We start from the raw sequence: 21,400 nt of genomic DNA on the forward strand, positions 1-21,400 counted from the left end.
TCCACTTTAAAATGGACTGTATAGTAAATATACATATTTGTGTGTACACACGCGTAGAAATAATTTTCGCTATTTTTGGGGTGTAGCATACACACATATATTACTGACCAACAGCATCGATTTTTTTTTTTTTTTTTTTTTTTTTTACTGGTCTAGAAGCAGCACAAGATCCGTAAAAAAAAAAAAAAAAAAAGTGGCATTTTTAAGAATCTGTATGCAAGAGTCCTAAGATGCACCACACACGTTACAATGTGATTGTACAATCTGCTTTATGGTTGCCATACACAGTGCGATAAAACTGAGAGATTGATGTTTGATGTAACAAAACAATCAAATTAGACACTGAGCGAGCAAGACAAAATGGCATAAGTGACTGTTTTGGTCAACCCAAACCGATCAGTTGTGGTGGAGAAAAAAAATTGTACAGGGTTAGTTGGTTAATGGCGTTTTTTGCACACTTATGAATCATGATTGTATTTTATGTAAATGCACAAAAAACCCCATTGCTCAACCCTGTGCAATCATTTTTTTCCCACTGCAACAGATCAACTTTGGTCAGTTGTAACTTTTGTCTCGCTCAGCTGATACCCGATTTGATTGTTTTACTGAATCAGACATCAGTTTTATTGCACTGTGTATGGCCACTATTCTATCTACCAACAGCTATGTAGTACAGGATAAAAATGGATTGGATAGATGAGGTAGATCACATTCCATTGTTTTGGTAAAAATAGATTTGGTTTGTAACGTGTATGGTGGTCCTAAGAATGACACAGTGACATTTTTGGTGCAGTGTCTAAGTGAAAACACAGAGGGAATGATGTGCGGTTCATGCAGTAAATAGGAAATGAATCAAAATGTTGAATGTCTTAAGTCTCTAGCCTGGTGACAGTGGATAAGCCTATCATATTTTCCATACCATTAATTGCTTCTCTCTTTAGTGTTACAGCAGACCATCCCATGGGACTTCATTATGTACTGATGATGTGCAGTACTCCAGATCAACCAATCAAATGCCAGCTTTCATTACAGAATTCTTCCAGCTGATTATGGATTTGTTATTTTTTATGATCTTAAAATTATATCTACAGTCACTTTTTTTTTTTTTTTGAATTTTGGTTGGAGAAGTGAATAGTTAAGACCCATGTCAGGTGTTCTTTTCCATCTTTGTTTCCTTGAGGAGATTTTCCTTCATTTGCTGTCCTGTTGCCTCAAATGGAAGTGATTGGAAACTCTACAAAGCGAAAATAATTCCCTTGTAGTTGTCACAGGAAAAATGTCTCCATCGGAAGATTTTGCCTCCATTCCTGACGTGGTGGCAGCTTAAATTTTCAATTTTTCTTGTCACTTTCTTTCACAGTGATAATGATCATCAGAGCGGGCAGAGACGGTGAATCTCCCTATCAGGGACAAAGAACATGATAAGAACTTGATAGGGGGTCTAACATTGTCTTACTCTATCCAAAACTAGATGTAGTTTAAAAGAAACCTGTGATTGGAGAAATACAGATGCTACTATTGCCGTCACCACTTATATTATCCAGTGACTTGTTTAAAGCCGGCCATAGACTGTTTGAATCTTGGCCGGTTCGGCAGGGACCGGCTGAAATTTGAACCATGTATGGGCAGGCTGAATGTACCCAAGGTGATCGATCACCTTGGGTACAACCAGCCTGTTGGATTTTACATGCAATTATTGCCAATGGCTATCACAGCCGCTAGCAATAATCACTGTGTTCTCCCGGCGGGGACGTCTTCCTCTCCCCCCACTGATTGTGTTGATGGGGGGAATTATAAATTTTTTTCCCCAGCAGTCTGTGGTCGCAGAAAGGAAAAACAATCCATCTATGGCCATCCTAACACTTTGATCTATCACGTATTTGATTGCTATCCAACTATTGCCTATGCTTGATCATGGGTCCTTACAATCAGCTGTTAATTGTATCAGTTGACTTTTTTTTTTATTGTTATAATTGATGTAGAGTTTTTTGTAGAGCTCCATTTTTAGCTTTTGCACAATTCCGCGACTGGGGATTTTGGTTATGCATTTGCAAAGAATCAATGTATTTGATACGTGATTTTTTTTTTTGTGAACTCCTAGAAAGGTCTTACAATTTTTGCTGCCATCTGTCACATGATATATTTCATATGATTTTTTGTTTCCTCATCATTTGATTAAATAATAAAACAGAATCCTAAAGCTGCCTGACAGTACCACAGTTTGATGTGTGTGTATTGTTTTTTGTAGGTGTCATGGATGAACTCCAAAGCTTGGACCCCAGACGGCAGGAGTTGCTGGAGGCCAGATTTACAGGAGGTGTCAGTGGCAGTACTGGAAGCACCGGAAGTTGTAGCGTTGGAGCAAAAGTGAGTGAAAGTTTTCATGTTAATGGTATTGCCCCGGTGGGCTACTTTCTTATAATTTAGTTGAAGTAAGAAGATTGCTGCCTCTTCTGGCTGAAGGCAACAGGTGTACTGTAAGACTGACGGCTCGTTTTAGACAGCTGTGCCCCAACTAGAGACTTGACTTGCTGTGAATGACTGAAATGATGTTGATTCAAAGGATACATGGCATAAGAGGAACCACCTTCCCACCCCCCCCTTCCTACTTTACGGAGCTAAAAGCACACCTGTCCCTATACATAACGGCCATTTTGAGATTAACTATTCAGGCCTCCACCTCCCTAGGGAGCAGTAATGACACTGCAGTATCATGTAATGGATTCTTCAGTGCCTGAACAAAAGGTTAATGTATCTGAAATGTTTATCTGTTGCACACAGTGAATGCATCCATTGCATATTGGGTTCCAATAACTGGCATAATTATTAAAAAAATAAATTTTTGGTCTTCCTTTAAACACAGAGATTAAACGAGTAGTTCATGTTTAATTTACAATCCACTAGCTTGTTCTCCTAGCTCATAAAAATTACCTAACCGTATTTCCTAGCCAGATGCTTACTTGCCTCTTCATGGTAGCAGGGACATCCTTAGGCCTTCTCTAGCACTGTTTGTGCCTGTGTAGTTACTCCCCATAGACTTAAATGGGGCAGTAGTCCCAGCACTAGAAATGCTACAGTTATGGCCCCGATCAAGTCTACGGGGAGTTACTACACAGGCTTAACTTGTACCTGAAATTATTTTGGCGCTTTGATAAAGACTGGATGAAGCTGCTGCTGTCATTGAGATGTGTGTAGGTAAGTATATAGGTGGGGAAATTCTGGGTTAGATTGGGGTACCTGGTTAGAGAGGGTGGGTTAGTGAGTTTATTTAGGCCCCTTTCACACGGGTGCCTCTGTGAAGTGGAATCTGCTTGCTCAGCGGGGGATATCGCTGATCTCCGTGTGTTATGCAGAGTGGACACGGACAGTCTCGCACTCCTCTATGGGGCAATCAGATGAAAACGGAAGATGGGGGGGGAAAGATCCACCATCTGTCTGTTTTTGGCGGACAGGATCAGATGGCGGTGGGTGTCAGTGGACATGTGTCCACTGACATCCGCTACTCCGTAGAAGAGACTGGAGGTTCCGATCAGGTCTGCCTGAAAAAATGATAGGTGGACCTGATCGGATCACCTGCGTAAAAGGGGCCTTAGGTTGATTGGAACATATCCTTATTGCTCATACTACTGGATACCTGAGTGGGTTTTACATACAGGATATACTAATAACTTAAGTATACAGTACCTCACAAAAGTGAGTACACCCCTCACATTTTTGTAAATATTTTATTTACATCTTTTCATGTGACAATACTGAAGAAATTACACTTTGCTACAATGTAAAGTAGTGAGTGTACAGCTTGTATAACAGTGTAAATTTGCTATCCCCTCAAAATAACTCAACACACAGCCATTAATGTCAAGTGAGTACACCCCTAAGTGAAAATTTCCAAATTGGGCCCAATTAGCCATTTTCCCTCCCCGGTGTCATGCGACTCATTAGTGTTTCACGGTCTCAGGTGTGAATAGGAAGCAGGTGTGTTAAATTTGGTGTTATTGCTCTCACTCTTTCATACTGGTCACTGGAAGTTCAACATGGCACCTCATGGCAAAGAACTCTCTGAGGATCTGAAACAAAGAATTGTTGCTCTACATAAAGATGCCCTAGGCTATAAGAAGATTGTCAAGACCTTGAAACTGAGCTGCAGCATGGTGGCCAAGACCATACAGTGGTTTAACAGGACAGGTTCCACTCAGAGCACGCCTCACCATGGTCGACCAAAGAAGTTGAGTTCACGTGCTTAGCATCATATCCAGAGGTTGTCTTTGTGAAATAGACGTATGAGTGCTGCCAGCATTGCTGCAGAGGTTGAAAGGTCAGCCTGTCAGTACTCAGACCATATGCTGCACAGTGCATCAAATTGGTCTGCATGGCTGTCGTCCCAGAAGGAAGCCTCTTCTAAAGATGATGCACAAGAAAGCCCGCAAACGGTTCGCTAAGGACATGGATTATTGGAACCATGTCCTGTGGTCTGATGAGACCAAGATAAACTTATTTGGTTCAGATGGTGTCAAGTGTGTGTGGTGGCAACCAGGTGAGGAGTACAAAAAATCAAGTGTGTCTTGCCTACAGTCAAGCATGGCGATGGGAGTGTCATGGTTTGGGGCTGCATGAGTGCTGCCGGCACTGGGGAGCTAAAGTTCATTGAGGGAACCATGAATGCCAACATGTACTGTGACATACCGAAGCAGAACATGTTCTTCTCCCTTCGGAGACTGGGCCGCAGGGCATTATTCCAACATAACGACCCCAAACACACCTCGAAGATGACTACTGCCTTGCTAATGAAGCTGAGGGTAAAGGTGATGGACTGGCCAAGCATGTCTCCAGACCTAAACCCTATTGAGCATCTGTGGGGCATCCTCAAATGGAAGGTGGAAGAGCGCAAGGTCTCTAACATCCATCAGCTCCGTGATGTCGTTATGGAGGAGTGGAAGAGGACTCTAGTGGCAACCTGTGAAGCTCTGGTGAACTCCATGCCCAAGAGGGTTAGGGCAGTGCTGGAAAATAATGGTGGCCACACAAAATATTGACACTTTGGGCCCAATTTGGACGTTTTCACTTAGGGGTGTACTCACTTTAATTGCCAGCGGTTTAAACATTAATGGCTGTGTGTTGAGTTATTTTGAGGGGACAGCAAATTTACACTGTTATACAAGCTGTACACTCACTACTTTACATTGTAGCAAAGTGTCATTTCTTCAGTGTTGTCACATGAAAAGATATAATAAAATATTTACAAAAATGTGAGGGGTGTACTCACTTTTGTGAGATACTGTATGTTCCCAAGTAACCTATACTTAAGGATATACTAATAACTTGCGTAAACGTGTTCCAGCTACTATAGTCGCTGCAAGAAAAGTGAAGCCTTGCTACAGTACATTGGTAAGGCTTTTCTCTTTATGTGGGACTACTAAAGTGGATGTGCCTGATGTAAAGGGATGCCCGTAAGAGGTTGGTCACACACACCTTCACTGTTCTGTTCAGCAGCTGAGAGCAAAAAATATATCCTGTACTTCCAAGTATAGGAAAACATGTGACTCATTGCCTCTTCCTCCCACATGACACCACTGGTGCTGTACAGTCCATTTGTCACATTGGTCACGGTAAGCCTATCCTCAACCCTGTGTAATCTTTCACATGCAGCTTGGACCTTACGCAGTGCTCGTTTTCTTTACTTGCAGAGGACAGAAACTAGGTAGGTGTTTGCAGCTGATGGTGCTAGCATTAAAGTGAACCTGTCGTTTTGCACTGCATGGGCAAAAAGCAGAATATGTCCAGTTCATGGCCCGGATCAGGTGACCGTATATGGGTTTGGCCAAAACCATAATCTATCTGCTGTCAGTCAGCATTTTCGAAGAACCTGACCTGAATGATTGGGCTTGCAGTCAATCCCTGTGGTTTTTTTTTTTTTTTTTTTTTTTTTTTTTTGTGTTAACAGGGCCTACTGATCTTGGTACCAATCTTAACTCCAGACTTCTGTTTGAGGTTTATACATGGCTTTGGGTGCATTGCATTTTCTATAGGGAAAGGGAAAACATTACTAAAACTACATACACTAATAGAAATTTTTTCATTTGAGTAACATTTTTCATCATGCGCCTACAAATTTTTTTCGTCGCTGTCGTTGAAACCAAACATTGATTTGACCCCTCTAAAGATTAGAAAAACAAATTAATTTTCTTACAATGAAAAATGTTAAATGAAATTTCTGCTAGTATACACCCAGATTAAAGCTTGGTACACACTAATAGTTTTTTTTTTTTTTGTTACTATGTTGAACGAAAAAATTACTGACGGCTTCGGTCGGAACCACTGTACTAATGATCCAACATCAGTACCGCGATCTCCCCCACTGAGCTGTTGTGTTCTGACAGGGGTACAGCCCCTCTGCCAGAACGCCATTGGCTGAGAGCGCTGATCGGAAGCCGGTCGGCTGATGGTTTTCCAGCATGCTCGTCTGACAGAAGCCGGCCAAACGGGCTGAATGTCGGATATTTTTTGTTGAATAGGCCAGTGTCTCCTGACATTTGGCCCTTGTGTACTAGGCATAAGTGTTGGTGGGTCAAGGGAGAGGTGAGTATAAGTGGGTCGAGGGTTGGGCTTTAAAGAGACTCTGGCACTTTGCTCATTGGTTCTCTTTAAGCAAGCTTGAAAACATGAGCATAACTATATTAGTGAACACAAATATACAAGAAATCCAGTTGGAATGTTCAGCTTCTGTTACTGGTCAATGCCACTTTGGATTCAGCAGTGAAACTGAAGTTCCACTAAAAGTGTTCACCTTCATAGTAAAAATGTAAAGGTGAACTAACATCTGGCACCCTCCCCATCCCTTGGTCCCTGCTGTAATTCCGGGATTGCTGAGCTGTCTGCACCCCCACAGCCACTCTGGCAGGCCAGGAAATTGAACACATTGATGATGCTGACTAATCGGAATCCATCTGGTCTCTTCTGGAAGCGCTGCTGGAGTGGAGGGAGAAGAGTGGGGATTTTACACCCCCAGATTGCTGGAGTGGCTCCGTGGCACTGACAGCTTAGCAGCCCTAGAAGTAAGTACAGCAAAGAGCAAGGGAGGGTGCCTGGCGTTACCTTATCTTTACATTTTTTTTTCTGTGTGAACTAACCTTTAAGGCCCCTTGCACACGAACGTCATAATTTACTGATGTTTACTCAGGAACTTGTAATATCTGTGTGTGCAAGGGGCCAAAAACTGTGTGTAAAAGACCTGAGTAATTTGAGTTTAGGCGAGTATAGATGTGAAAGCATATAGACGAGTAAAATTCTTCTTCATTGCCAGTATTGTAATATACTCACTTATACTCGTGTAAACATTAAACGTGCAAACGCAGAAATAAATTGCTGCACTCAAATGTAATATTTTCTATTTTTGTTTTACTGCTCTATACGCTGTATTACTAATCTTTACTTAGCTTTACTCCCATAGCCAGCAATGCCTCTAATGTCAGATCAGTAAAAAAAAACTCAGCATTTTTTACTCCTGTGTGTGTAGGCCTGAGGCTTGGTTCACACTAGAGCACGGAGCGGCTCACAGCAGGGGTCTGGTGCGTCTCCATTCATCTGTTCAGGTCCGATTTCAGCCTGAATTTTTGGCTGAATTTGGACCTGAAACGGACCAAATGATGCACAGGACTCCATAAAGAGCCGGTCACAGTCTCCTGACATGTGAATTGCACGTGTGAACCCAGCCCTAAAGTATAAGTTCACCTTTTAGAAAAAAATAGTAATTGCATATTTTTGTTTTGCAGGTAAAAAAAAAGTGCATTTATTAATTTTTTTCTTTTGGAGCCTGTAAGAAGATCGCTGGTGCCACGCAGGTCTCCTTTAGATGTGTCAGTGTATCTGTGTGCTGTACATCCTGTACGGAGAGGCAGATATACTGACAGGAAGAAATACGTGAACTACCACAGTACCCCATAGCGCCTTGGTAGTTCATTGAGAACTACAAGCCAACAGCTGCTTAGGATGTCGGGGCTTGTAGTTCATTCACACACAAAGCTGTGTGAATGAATGTGCTGTGGATAATCTGAGATGGAGAGGATGGTACATCAATAACCTTGTATGATCCTCTGTGTGACATATTACCCTGCAGTGGCTGAATTAGAAAAAGATGCTTTCTGGTTGCAGAATTGGGATCTCTGTTATGGGTAACTATCTGGCAGTGATGGATCCATTAGAACAAAATATTGGCTAACTCATCCCTACCCTGTGCATTTTCTGTGATGAAGACACTCACCACAATATCGGTGTGTTGAAATTAAACTGTCGCTACTGAATCTTTGTTTGAGTCAGTTTTTTTTTTTTTTACCAGAAAAACAAGTTTATTGAGATGCGAGCAAGGTATACATACAAATTTGCATCTGAGTCAAGATAAGTCAAATATGGGCATTCCAACAGGAAAATTACAAACATTAGTAATCATACTAAACTATACATTAGGGTACTGAAACATACCATTTATAATTAGGTGGGTTAAATCCCTGGGTGATCTCTATTCCCAGGAGCCAAATCACATAGTGCAAGTTTCACCATCCTCCAGCCATCTATCCCAGACATTGGAAAATTTTTGCAGGCGGCCTCTATGGGTGTATATCATTTTTCTATATGGAAGGGTGTCGTTTATTTCCTTTTTCCAACTACGTTGGGGGAGCTGCCTGCATCCAAACCTTGGTGATTACTTTTCTCGCTAAGAATAAGGTTTCATATACAAATATAGCTTGATATTTATCTACATCACTGTCAGGCAGTAAACCTAGGAGACATAATTTCGGGTCAAGACCCACTGGTGAGCCCATATTGTCATGTAGAAACTGTATCACCTGTAGCCAGTATGTCTGTATGTTCGGGCAGCTCCACAGTAAGTGGTAGAATGTGCCAGGAACCAATAGGCACATATGACTTCTTGTATGTTGGAACTTTGCCAATTTCACGGGCATAAGATACGTGCGATACAAAATATTCAGTTGTGTCAGCCTATCCGAAAGTTTAGGGGAAGCAGTCTTAACTCCCTCCAAAATTTTTTCCCAGTCTGTATTGTCAATTGGGCCTATATTTTGTTCCCATTTTTCTTTAGCTGTCTGGGAAACTTTATGTGACCTATGAAGTCTGAGGACATAGTACAGGTTAGATAGAAGCTTAGTTGAGTCAGCCCCAAATAGAATGTCAAGGACCAGCGGAGTTTCAAGAACGATCGAGGTGGAGGCTGTCTGCACCCTAATCGCATGCCTGAGCTGTAGGTATCTAAACAATAGTTGATTTGGAATCGAGAATGTTTCCTTACGTGATTGAAAGCTTATAGGTCCAGTCTCTGTCAGGACTTGCGACAGATATACGATACCATATGCCACCCAGAGCTGTGGATCAGGTACAGTACTCAGTTCAGGCAGATGGTCATTAAACCACAATGGGGTGTGCGAGTATATATTGGACCGATTTAAATTAAAGCATTATTAAAGCGGGGGTGGGGGGGGGGGGTATTACGGTTGTATTGTCCCTTTCTAAGAATTGCCTGGAGAGGGGTGTGCATCAGGCTCCTGAGCCTATTGCACACCAAAGACCTATAACATTGAGATTCAGAAGTGTTAAAATAGTATATGTGTGATAGTTGTGAAGCCACATAGTAGTCTTGAATATCAGGGAGGGAGCACCCTCCTTCTTCAAGAGTGGGGTTTTTAAGAATATGCCATGCTAACTTGTGCCTACCTTGGCCCCACACAAAGGAGTTCAAGATGGCTTCCATTTGTTTAAATACTTCAAGTGGAATATATAAGGGAGCATGCCATACCATATATAAAATTTTGGGCAACAGAATCATTTTTATTAAGTTAATTCTACCCATGAACCCTAATGGTAATCTCGACCGGGTTTGGGTTTTAAGAACCGTAAACAGGGGTTCTACATTGAGAGCTATATAGTCTCCAAGATTTCTGGTAACCTTAACCCCTAGATATTTAATCTCCACTACTCTCTGTAAGGGAAGTTCTGGAGATACAACTGGTGGGGGAAATTGACCCAGAGGAAGAATTTGAGATTTTCCCCAGTTAATTCGCAGACCAGAGTATTTGCCCATTGTCTCTATAATATTTCAGTGCTGCTTGTAATGAGGGACCCTGATCAGCTAGATAGAGTATTGTGTCATCTGCGTAAAGGCCTATCTTTTCCCAAGAGTCTCCACGCCTGAGGCCTATTACGTCTGGGCTCGCTCTAATAGCTATGGCCAAGGGTTCTGCTGCGAGGGCATACAATAAAGGTGATAAAGGGCAGCCCTGCCTCGTGCCCCTCTCCAGGGAAATCTGATCGGATAGCCACCCATTTACAAACACCCGCGCCTTTGGGGTCTGGTATAGAAGCTGTACCCATTTTATGAAATTGTTTGAGTCGGTTTAATGCAGGTCTGATATATTCAAATTGTGTATTTGCTAGAAATTGCTCTTTGGTACGTTGGTCTGATACTGAGGGTCTGATAATACCTGGCAATTCTGCCATGAAAGCCTTTTTCAGATGCTCTTAGAGAACTATACCCAGCTGTTCTTCATTGCCAGCTTATCATATGCTCCCTTGATAAAGATACAAATGATCATGACAACATCTAACTGGGCAGTGCATAACTTTGATGTAGTGCAGTTTCTCTCAAACTGTGTGCCGTGGCACACTAGTGTGACGTGGGAGAATTGCAGGTGGGCTGTGGGCAGGGCCTGCACTGCTGCCTAGGGAGGGTACAGGCCGGCCCAGATGGATTGACCATTCATGTCGTTCGCTGGGCCCAGCGGTGGCCGAGGCCACACCATGTGACTTCGCTGCTCTGTCAGCATAGCGCTGTCAGTCACTCACTGTGCAAGTGTGCAGGCCTCACATGGGCACAGTCATCTGTGCTGCCTGGCCTGTGCGCAAATTGGATTGGTTGAGGTTTGCCACCGCCACGAGACCCCGCGAATACGATTAGGCTGCGGCCTGGCTGCCAGCAGTGTGTCAGTCGCTTCTAGCTTCGCGCCTCAACGTGACGTAATTCCCTCCTCCAGTCCCACCCACAACAGAGCAGAGGAGCCCGCAGTCCCTGGCTGTCCCATACGGAAGGTAGGACAAGAGAAGAGATGAGGACAGACGCACCAGTGTGTGATTTTATCGGCAGTAAATATAAGCAGCAGTCTTGTGTGATCTCCATTCCCCAATATTATATCAGCAGGAAAATCTTTTATATACAAAAGCAGCAGTCTTGTATTGGGGATCACACAAGACTGCTGCTTTTGTATATATTATATTTACTGCTGACCACAAATTTGTTAAATCTTTTCAAGTGTGCTGTGAAAAATGTTTTATCATTTTCTTGCGCCGCAAGATGAAAAAGTTTGAGAAACACTGATGTACAGTCAACGCTGGAGCAAGTGCATGTAGAAAGGAAGTGGCTATGAAAGGAGGATGCTGGAGGACATCAGCAGCACTGAGAGGCATACAAGGAAGACAAATGGAAAAACACTTTTTTTTTTTTTTTTTTTTTTTTTTAAACATGGCAAATATTTGTGATTTCCAGTGCTTTAGCAAACTAATCATCCAGTTAGAGTTTAGATCTACTTGACACTAATAGTAATCTATACACATCCACTATTGAATGGTCCTGTAATCAGTCTTTTATAAAATAATTTCTTACTGTTTTTCTGCCTTCCTATGATGTCCTTCATGAGCTCCTGAACCTCTCCTTCTCCCCACTTCCATTTGTTTGTAATGAGCAGGGCACACCAGTTAGACGCGTGCATTGTTCTATGCTCTACACATCTCATGGTCTGTAATCCATCTCAGGAGCAAGTAAGAGAGGGGGGCTATGTTCCTACATACAATGGGACCATGGAGAATGAATGTAGCCACCTTCTATCATTAAAAAAAAAAAGGAATTTGGAGGAGGCTGAGAACAATAAAAGGCACATTTTGAGTTTGGAATACATATGCGAATAGATTTTTTTTTTTTTTAAACCAGAGTTCAGTGTCAATTTAATACTTATTGTTTAAAATGACTATTTTGTCTTTAGCTAAGCTTTAATTAAAGCATCGCTGTCTCGATCCTCATTGGATAGATTGATAGCAGCAGCAGCCGCCATTGGCTCCCGTTGCTGTCAATCAAATCCAATGACACAGAGCCAGGGGGGTGGGGGCGAGTCCTGCTGTCTGTGTCAATGGACGCAGCAGCAGGTCTCGGGAACTCGCCCGCATGGGTGCCCTCTGGGAGTGCGGTTTCCGAGGGGGCACTCAATGAGGGGAGGAGCCAGGACGCCGCTGGGGGACCCCAGAAGAGGAGGATAAGGGCAACTCTGTGCAAAACCCTTGCACAGAGGAGGCAAGTATACCAGGTTTGTTACAGCCCCTTTAATTTGAAATTTAGAAGGCCAGCCATATAAACTATTTCTATTGGATAAAAAGAACCATTTTGACAAACTTGATTTGGTCTAGGAAGTTCAGAATTGAGAGGTTTTCTGTAAAGATGTAGGTGCTAATGTTGAGAAGTACTGTGTTCGTCATTAAATCTTCAAGGGACCTATCATTCAAAATTGAAAAGCATTAATACTTGGTGATTTGGGGAATACTTAAACTTTGCCTTAGGCCAGGGATAGGCAACCTGGGACCCTCCAGCTGTTGCAGAACTACAAGTCCCATCATGCCTTTGGGAGTAGTTGCAATGCCTCATGGGAAATGTAGTTCCAACAGCTGGAGGGCCCCAGGTTGCCTACCCCTGCCTTAGGCCCTCTCTGTCCAGGTAGATGAAATATGTATTGGCAGCAGAAGATAAGCTTCTTGTAAGGCCACCTGTAGGCTGTTCATTTGGATATATTGAGTGTGCACTTTGGGCCACAAATAGGTTAACAGTTGATAGAGTGCAAACCAGGAAGCAAAGGATGAATATAGATGCTGACCACAAAACCATAGAAATACGGAAAGGAGTTCCAGACCAAAACTGGATGAAAAAGTCCAAGATCGTTCTAGTTGTTGGTAAAGAAGTCCTATAAAACGGCCAACTCATTTCAGGGACAACACCACTCCCCCTTCAATCAGGGCTACAAGAATAAGCCTAAAACAGTCCTAGTTATGAACAATGATGTCTAAAGTTGCATATATATCCATATATATTCTAGAACGTGGCAGAATTGTCACATGAACTTAATGTGTCTCAATTGAATTTGAAACGTTAAGTTTAATGTCATCTGTTGCTTTAGTGACCTAACTTACCTGTAATGAAGTCCTGTATGTCCCACATTGTGCAGACAACTGGATTCTTTAGAAACCTGTGCAGGGATGCCCCGTCCTCTTCTTGCTGTTGAACTTCCAGCATTGCAATGTCTAATGGCTCTGAGTCTTCTGTGAAGCTGCAGTGAACAAGCTCCCGATTGGGAAAAGTTATTTCATAGTGTACACTGCCTGAAATACCATCTGTAAAAGGAGGGGAGGGTCTGATGAATCACAGGATTATCTCCCCCATTCACAGATCATGTTACATGCAGTGTACACTATAGAACACCTCCTTCCAATGAAGAAGGGTGAGGCGCATGCTCATCGGGAGATTGTTCACTGCAGCTTCACAGAAAACTGGGCGCTAATCATTTCCGCTGCGTCACAAATTTAGCAGCAGGTAAAAAGACATGGCATCTCTGCACAGAAGATTTCTGCAAGATCCAGCTGCCTGACATGAGACCGGCTTTATAACAGGTAAGTTAGGTCACTAAAGCAGCTATAGAGAATTGTTTTTTGATTAAATTTCAGCTTTAAAGGGTAAGTTACAGAAAAATCTGTAAGGTGAACTTACACTGGACCCCCTTCCCATCTATCCCAGTCCCACTACCCGCGATCCCCTGTTGCTAGACATCGGGACGTCACTTTACTGGTCCGGGGATTTGAAATCCTCCTGGCTTTCTCTCCTCTGCTCCAGCGCGAACAGGACTGGCTAGGTGGATTCTGATTGATCAGCACCGTCCATGTGACTATGCCAACCAATTAGAATGCCTCCTATCCGTACGTGAGAGTTTAAGGATAGGAGATTAAATTGTGGGGATTTCACTGTCTTCTCCCAGCAGGGCCAATTGCTTGGCAGGAGGGATTCCCCTGTCAGCACTGTCTGTGTTGATGAGGGAATCATGTTAATCGAGCAAATTCGCACCATCTATGGCCTGCCTAACACTCTACAAACCACAATGCCTGGCCCCCAGACCCCCGCCATCTTCATCGATTTATATTTAAAAAAGCAGGTATATCGCTACATGGGGAAAATCCCAAAATGCTTTCTACTAGTAAAGTAAAAATGAAAAAGGATACTATAAAGCCCTAGTTTTTACATTTAGGTGTCCCATATCAGTGAATTTGCATTGTTATACATACGTTAGTGGTTTGCAGGGTTGTGCTTCAGTATTTATCAGGCCTTGTGACTGCTTCGCCCCCAGAGAAGCCCCAGTTGATTTATATCTCTAGGTTGAGATGTGCCAAGCCAGTAGCACCAAAGAAGGAGCACAATTTTGCAAAGGCACCTCCTAATCACTTAGCCAGACTTTACAAGTCAGTTACTTAAACAGCTGCAAACACAGTGACAAGAGTGCAGTCATCTAACTAGTGATATTTCTGACTACTTCATCTCATTAACCTTTTACTTTTATTCTTTCATTAAGTTCACATTTTGTGTTATAAAATTTATATCAAAGTAATTTTTAAGGATCTTATGTATTACATGCACACTGTAAGAATTTTTTCATGGTGTAGTTCCCTACAAATTTGTAGTCTCACTCATGTCATGCTGCATTAAGGCTTTTTCCAGTTCCAGCGACATGGCTGGAAGCCTAGGCATTTGGTCACTAGATTACATCTAAATGGTTAGTTATTTGGGCAGCTCTTTCCCTCTCTCAGAGATCATATGATCAAATGCCTAGGTTTCTGGTCTAGGCCAGGATGGCTAAAGCTAGAATTCCTTCATCCACACAAACGAGGTGGATGGGAAGATTCCCTCGCCTACTCTGACATTGTATACTGATAGTGGGACCCAGGTACTGTCAGAATACACTGATCAGTGGCTACAGTCGCTAATCTAACAAAAGTTTTCCAGCTTGTCCACTTCTTCTGTCAAACAGGGAGGGCCACACACTGATTTAAAATTTGGCTGATCCCTGCTGAACCACCTGAATCTGTCCATGGCCAGCTTAAGTAACTTGGAGCTACATTTTCTACAGTTAAATGTTCTACAAAATCTCATGTTCTAGTACCTACATCCTAATGCTTTAGATGCAGACCGCTCATCCTTGTGGGCTATTATGCTAAGACGTCCAATTTTAAAGGAGTTAATTTTCTTTTATTTATAATTTTAAATTTTTTTATTTTTTTTTAATTCATGCATTGATGCATTTATTGACTTTGTATTGAAGTATGACACTTTTAACTATCAACTATATCTAGTGTTATGTCCATGGCGGTACCGTGAAAAGTCCTTGGTGCCTCTAAAACTTACATTTACGTTTACATTTTCTACAGGTAAGTAAAGTATTTTAGGCTCTAACCATCCACAGCGAGTGTTCTAAGAAACTACAGCCTTGGCCAAAAGTTTTGAGAATGACACAAATATTAATTTTCACAAAGTCTTCTGCTTCTGTTTTTATGATGGCAATTTGCATATACTTCAGAATGTTATGAAGAGTGATCAGATGAATTGCAATTAATTGCAAAGTCCCTCTTTGTCATGAAAATGAACTTAATCCCATAAAAAACATTTCCACTGCATTTGTTGAGAAAGACTGCAATTTGCAGAGGTCTTGAAAAGGAAGGGTCAACACTGCAAATATTGACTGTTTGCATGAACTTAAAGTGATTGTAAAGGTAAAATAAAAAAAAAAAACAAACATATCATACTTACCTCCACTGTGCAGCTCGTTTTGCACAGAGTGGCCCCGAACCTGCTTTTCTGGGGTCCCCCGGCGGCCCTCGCAGCTCCTCCCCACATCTGATAACCCCCTCGGAGAAGGGCTTCCCTGAGGGGGGTTACCTTGTGGGCACGCTCCCGAGTCCGGCATCCATAGAGGCCGGATGCAGGACTCGGCCCGCCCCTCGGTGCTCGTGTCATTCGATTTGATTGACAGCAGCGGGAGCCAATGGCTGTGCTGCTATCAATCTATCCAATCAAGAGCCGAGAACCCCGGGCAGAGAGACAGCGCGTCCCCGTTGGTCAAGTTCGAGGGTTCGGGTAAGTAAAACTGGGGGGGGCGGTCACTGAAAAAACACAAAGGTTTACAACCGCTTTAATGTAATTGTCAATAAAAGCATTTGACACTGTACTTCTACTTCAGCATACCATAGTAACATCTGACAAAAAGATCTAAAAACACTAAAGCAGCAGACTTTGTGAAAATTAACATTTGTGTCGCTCTGAAAGCTTTTGGCCACGGGTGTAGTGGGTGACCCAACCCACTAAACTGCTTGTTAATGAAATATGGTTTTAGGTTTCTCTCTTCTCTAATAGCACAGGTTGTACTATACACTGCAGAGGATATAATAATACTAATAAGTGACCCAAGTTTGTAAAACACTGTTGGGTTGATTTGCTAAAACTGCAGAGTGCAAAATCTGGTACAGCTGTGCATGGTAGCCAATTAGCTTCCAACATTAGCTTGTTCACTTAAAGTGTTACCAAAAAAAAAAAAGAAAGGATCCTTTTCCTCTAAAGCATGAATAACAGCACAGTGCTTGTGCTGTGTAATTTGGCCCCTTCTATCACCTAAATACCTGGCTGATCCTGCCTAGTTCTGCCCGCCCACCTGTAAACTGACCATGGTTTATCATGGCTGCTGAGCCCTGACACCGTGGTCAGTTTACGTGCCTCCGTCATCTGCTAAATACCTTATTTCTTATCTTATCGCTGCTCAGTGGTCATGTGACCGCCGTCACTCTCTTCCTCCAATGTAAGTAATACAGAGGGAGGTTATGTGACCCCACCGCAGTTGTCAGAGGGAGATCTCGGCCCCTCCCTCCATAGTACATACATCGGAGGAAGAGCGAGACGAGCAGTCGCATGGCCGCTGATCAGCAAGAAGAAATAAGGTATTTAGAAGATGAATTTTATAAAACAACATACACTATATACTACATGCTATCCCAGCAGAGGGGCTGGCAGTGATTGTGATCACTGCCTTAACAACCCCTTTAAAGCTTTGACAGTAAAACCTGGAAGCTGATTGGTTTCAATGCCGACCTTCACCAGATTTTGCACTTTCCAGTTTTGGTAAATCAAACGCCTGTGTGAGCTAACTTGACTGAGCTTCTCTAGTTTTATTCTTCCAAAATGTAATGCTAATATGCAATGATGTTAGGTCTTGCATAAAAATTGGAGAAGGAAAAAGTGTATGTTCAATTTGAAGACCACTTTAACCCAGAACCTATTGGTGTGTCATTGGAACTTTAAAGGAGTTGTAAGGTTTTTTATCTTTGATGCATTCTATACATTAAGATAAAAAAACCTGTGTGTAGCAGCCTCCCCAGCACCCCCCTAATTGCCTACCTGACCTCCTTCTCTCTCCAGCAATGTCCATGATCCCCTCAGCCATTCAGTACACTCCTTCTGATTGGCTGAGACAGAGCAGCGACACTATTGGTTCCCGCGGCTGTCAAAGTCAGATAGCCAGTCGGGAGAGAGGGGATGGTGCCACGTCGGGGCTCCATGTCTGATTCGATACATGGAGCTCTGACTCTGCTTGGGGGACCCCTGTAACAAGCTGCTGGCTGAGAGGCACTCAAAGGAGAGAGGGACTAGGAGCAGCAAAGAAGGACCACAGAAGAGGAGGATCAGGGCTGCTCTGTGCAAAACTAACTGCACAGAGGAGGTAAGTATAACATGTTTTTTATTTTTTGTTTTTTTTTTAAAGTGAGCCTTTACGGTCGCTTTAACCTCTTGCTTATTGGGCACTTAAACCTCCCTCCTGCCCAGACCAATTTTTAGCTTTCAGTGCTGTCACACTTTGAATGACAATTGCGCGGTCTTGCTACACTGTACTCAAATGAAATTTTTATCATTTTTTTCACACAAATGGCGCTTTCTTTTGGTGGTATTTAATCACCATTTGGGTTTTTATTTTTTGATAAACAAACAAAAAAAAGACAGAAATTTTTGAAAAAAAAAAAAAAACATGTTTCATAGTTTGTTATAAAATTTTGCAAACGGGTAATTTTTCTCCTTCATTGATATTTGCTGATGAGGCTGCACTGATGGGCACAGATAAGGCGGCACTGATAGGTGGCACTAATAGGTGGCACTGATGGGCACTGGGCACTGGTAGGTGGCACTGATGGGCACTGGTAGGTGGCACTGATGGGCACTGGTAGGTGGCACTGATGGGCACTAGTAGCTGGCACTGATGGGCACTAGTAGCTGGCACTGATGGGCACTAGTAGCTGGCACTGATGGGCACTAGTAGCTGGCACTGATGGGCACTGGTAGGTGGCACTGATGGGCACTGGTAGGTGGCATTGATAGGCATCATTGGTAATGACGCACTGATTGGTGATTTATAGGCGGCACTGATAGGTGACACTGTGGGCACTGATGGGTGGTACTGTGGGCACTGGTAGGTGACGGTGACACCTCGGCAATCGGGACCAATGTCCCTCGCGCAGCCACCGGTGATCGGCTTTTTTTTCCCTCCTCACGAGTGAGGAGGGAAAATAGCCAGTTACCGGCTCTGTTTACGACACATGATCAGCTGTCATTGGCTGACAGCTGATCACGTGGTAAGGGGTCGGGATCGACCTCTTACTCTGATCTGTGATCAGAGTGAGCCGCGTAGGCCGCTCAAGCATAGGAGGATGTCCAGGGACGCCCTCCCGGCAAATTAAGTCCAGGCTGTAGACTTTTTTCGGCAAGTGGTTAAGTGCTACGATTATGGTTTGCATTTGTCATGTTCTATGACCTCCCTATTGTAAATCATAGGTGTGTACATCTCTATAGCTAAGTAACCATTTGTACCTTAGCTGTTGCTTTGTTTTTAGTTTGTTCTGGTGTGTGTGTGTGTGTGTGTGTGTGTGTGTGTGTGTGTGTGTGTGTGTGTGTGTAAGCACATATTCCCTGGCTCATTAAAGTGAAACTAAAAGGCCAAAAGTTTTTTTTTTTTTTTTTTTACTTTTTAATGCATTCTCTGTATTAAAGAGGAAGTAAACTTCCTCTGCAGACATTTACTTGTAGGTAAACCTACAATAAGGCTTACCTATAGGTAGTGTAAATATCTCCTAAACGTGTACCGTTTAGGAGATATTTACATTACATACAGCCAGTGATATCGCTGGTGCATGCGCTCTAAAGGAATGGCCACAAGTGTCGTTCCTTCTGAGCCCTGTGGCGTGAACGGCGTCTCCTACGTGCATGCGGCGTTATCGCGGCTCCGGCCACTTTAAGCACCGGAGCCCGCGAACCCCTAAAAAACTCTGGAATAGATGTCGGCGATGTGCGGGCGTCACTGGAAGGCTTCGTTCTAAGGTAAGTATTTCATAAGGAGCTAGTATGCGATGGATACTAGCTCATTATGCCTTTTTGTCTTACAGGCTTTTTTTTTTTTTTTTTTTTTTTTTTTTTTTAAGTTTACAACCACTTTAAGGTAAAAAATCTTTCAAAAGCAGCCCACCCACCTCACCTCAAACACTTACCATTCTTGCATCCAGCGCTGCACCTATCTGCAGCTCATCTCCCCTTCCATTTGGCCCCTGCTGCTGTCAGTCAAAATCCTGAGAACGGAGGACGAGGCCGAGCCGCGCTGTGTGTTTGTGTCAATAGCTGCACACAGCCTGGTTCAAGATCAAGCTTACATGTTTGCCCTTATAGCCAGCGGTTTGCTATGGGGACAGACTGCGAAGAGGAGGAGTGAACAGAGCTGGCGGGGTACCCCAGGGGAGGAGGTTCAGGGCCGCTCTGTGCAAAACCATTGCACAGAGCGGGTAAATATGACATGTTTGCAAAGGTTAACATTTTCTTTTAATACTCGCTTTAAGGGGCATTTCCAGGTTTTAGTGGGTTGCAAATAGACAACTAGGGGTTGATTTGCTAAAACTGGAGAGCACAAACTGGTGCAGCTCCCCAAAAAGCTACTTTTAATTCTATGACATATTCACTATGCCCTTTGAGTAGGCAATTCTGTGACACAGAATTCAGAGTCTGCCTTCTGAACTACAGAGATGCTGAGAGGAGGAATTTCAGGAGCCAGTCAGTGCAGTAATCACTGCTTGCGGGCTGAAAGGAACCCTGGGATATGTAGTCTTTAAATATTAAACGTAAACTGCAAAGCGTGCAAGGAATTCAAGAAGTTGTGGAAAGATATGGGCAGGCTGAATTTACAACATGAAGGGTGAAAGTGTATGCTGCAACCATACATTGATCAGTCATAACCACTGACGGGTAAAGTGATCAACAGTTTTTAAAAAAGGGTGGGATATATTAGGCAGCAAGTGAACATGTTGGGTCTTAAGTTGATGGCAGAAAAAATGGACAAGCATAAGGATTTGAGTGACTGACAAGGGCCAAATAGTAATGGCTAGACGGCTGGGTCAGAGCAATGCCAAAGCTGCAGCTCTTGTGGGATGTTCCCGGTCTGCAGTGGTCAGGACCTACCAAAAGTGGTCCAAGAAAAGAATACTAGTGACAGGGTCATGTGCAGCCAAGGCTGATTGAAGCACATGGGGTGTGAAGGCTGGCACATCTAGTCCGATCCAATCTACTGTATCTCAAAATGTTATTGCTGGTTCCGATAGATGTCAGAACATTGCAACATGTTGTATATGGGGCGGCTTAGCTGCAAACCGGTCAAGGTTTCCGCACTGACAATGGGCACATGAGCATCAGAACTGGTCCACAGACCAATGAAAGAAGGTAGCCTAGTGGTATGGATCACATTTTCTTTTATAACATGTGGTTGGCCAAGTGTGTGTGCATCACTTACCTGGGGAAGAGACAGCACCAGGATGCACTATGGGAAGAAGGCAAACTGGCAGAGCTAGTGATCTGCTACTGATGGCTTGGTGCCAGATACCACAGCACACCTTCAGAGGTCTAGTGGTGTCCATGCCTCAACAGGTCAGGGCTGTTTTGGCGACAAAAGAGGAACTTGCTCAATATTGTTATGGCTGATCGGCGTAGATTTCCTTTACGTTTACTTACAAAACATGGAGCTTGCTAATGGTGCCCTAGATACAGTGCACCATTATCGTATAGGTCATACAGAGGGAAGAGGTGAAGAGATTAATATAGAGGTCACATGCAGTGGGAGGATGGAGATAAGGGAGTTGTACAAGAGGGTCCCAGAAAACACATTTATTAACAACCCCCCCCCCCCCCGCACCAAACTTGAATCTGCTGCTGCCTACCTGAATATTTGAGAATCCCATTCAC

General features: G+C 43.2%; 1 protein-coding gene across 6 annotated transcripts in view; it reads left to right on the forward strand.

Moving 5' to 3' along the window:
• TLK1 (tousled like kinase 1) overlaps positions 1-21,400 on the forward strand; it is a 507,456-nt gene that overhangs the window by 402,818 nt on the left and 83,238 nt on the right. For all 6 annotated transcript variants that reach the window (XM_073633922.1, XM_073633919.1, XM_073633921.1 and 3 more), the window contains one exon: positions 2,249-2,367. In XM_073633922.1, coding sequence (XP_073490023.1) covers positions 2,249-2,367 — 119 coding nt within the window. The remainder of the gene's footprint in view (positions 1-2,248; positions 2,368-21,400) is intronic.

The sequence above is a fragment of the Aquarana catesbeiana genome, linkage group LG06 (genome assembly GCF_042186555.1).
Source record: "Aquarana catesbeiana isolate 2022-GZ linkage group LG06, ASM4218655v1, whole genome shotgun sequence".
NCBI lineage: Eukaryota > Metazoa > Chordata > Amphibia > Anura > Ranidae > Aquarana > Aquarana catesbeiana.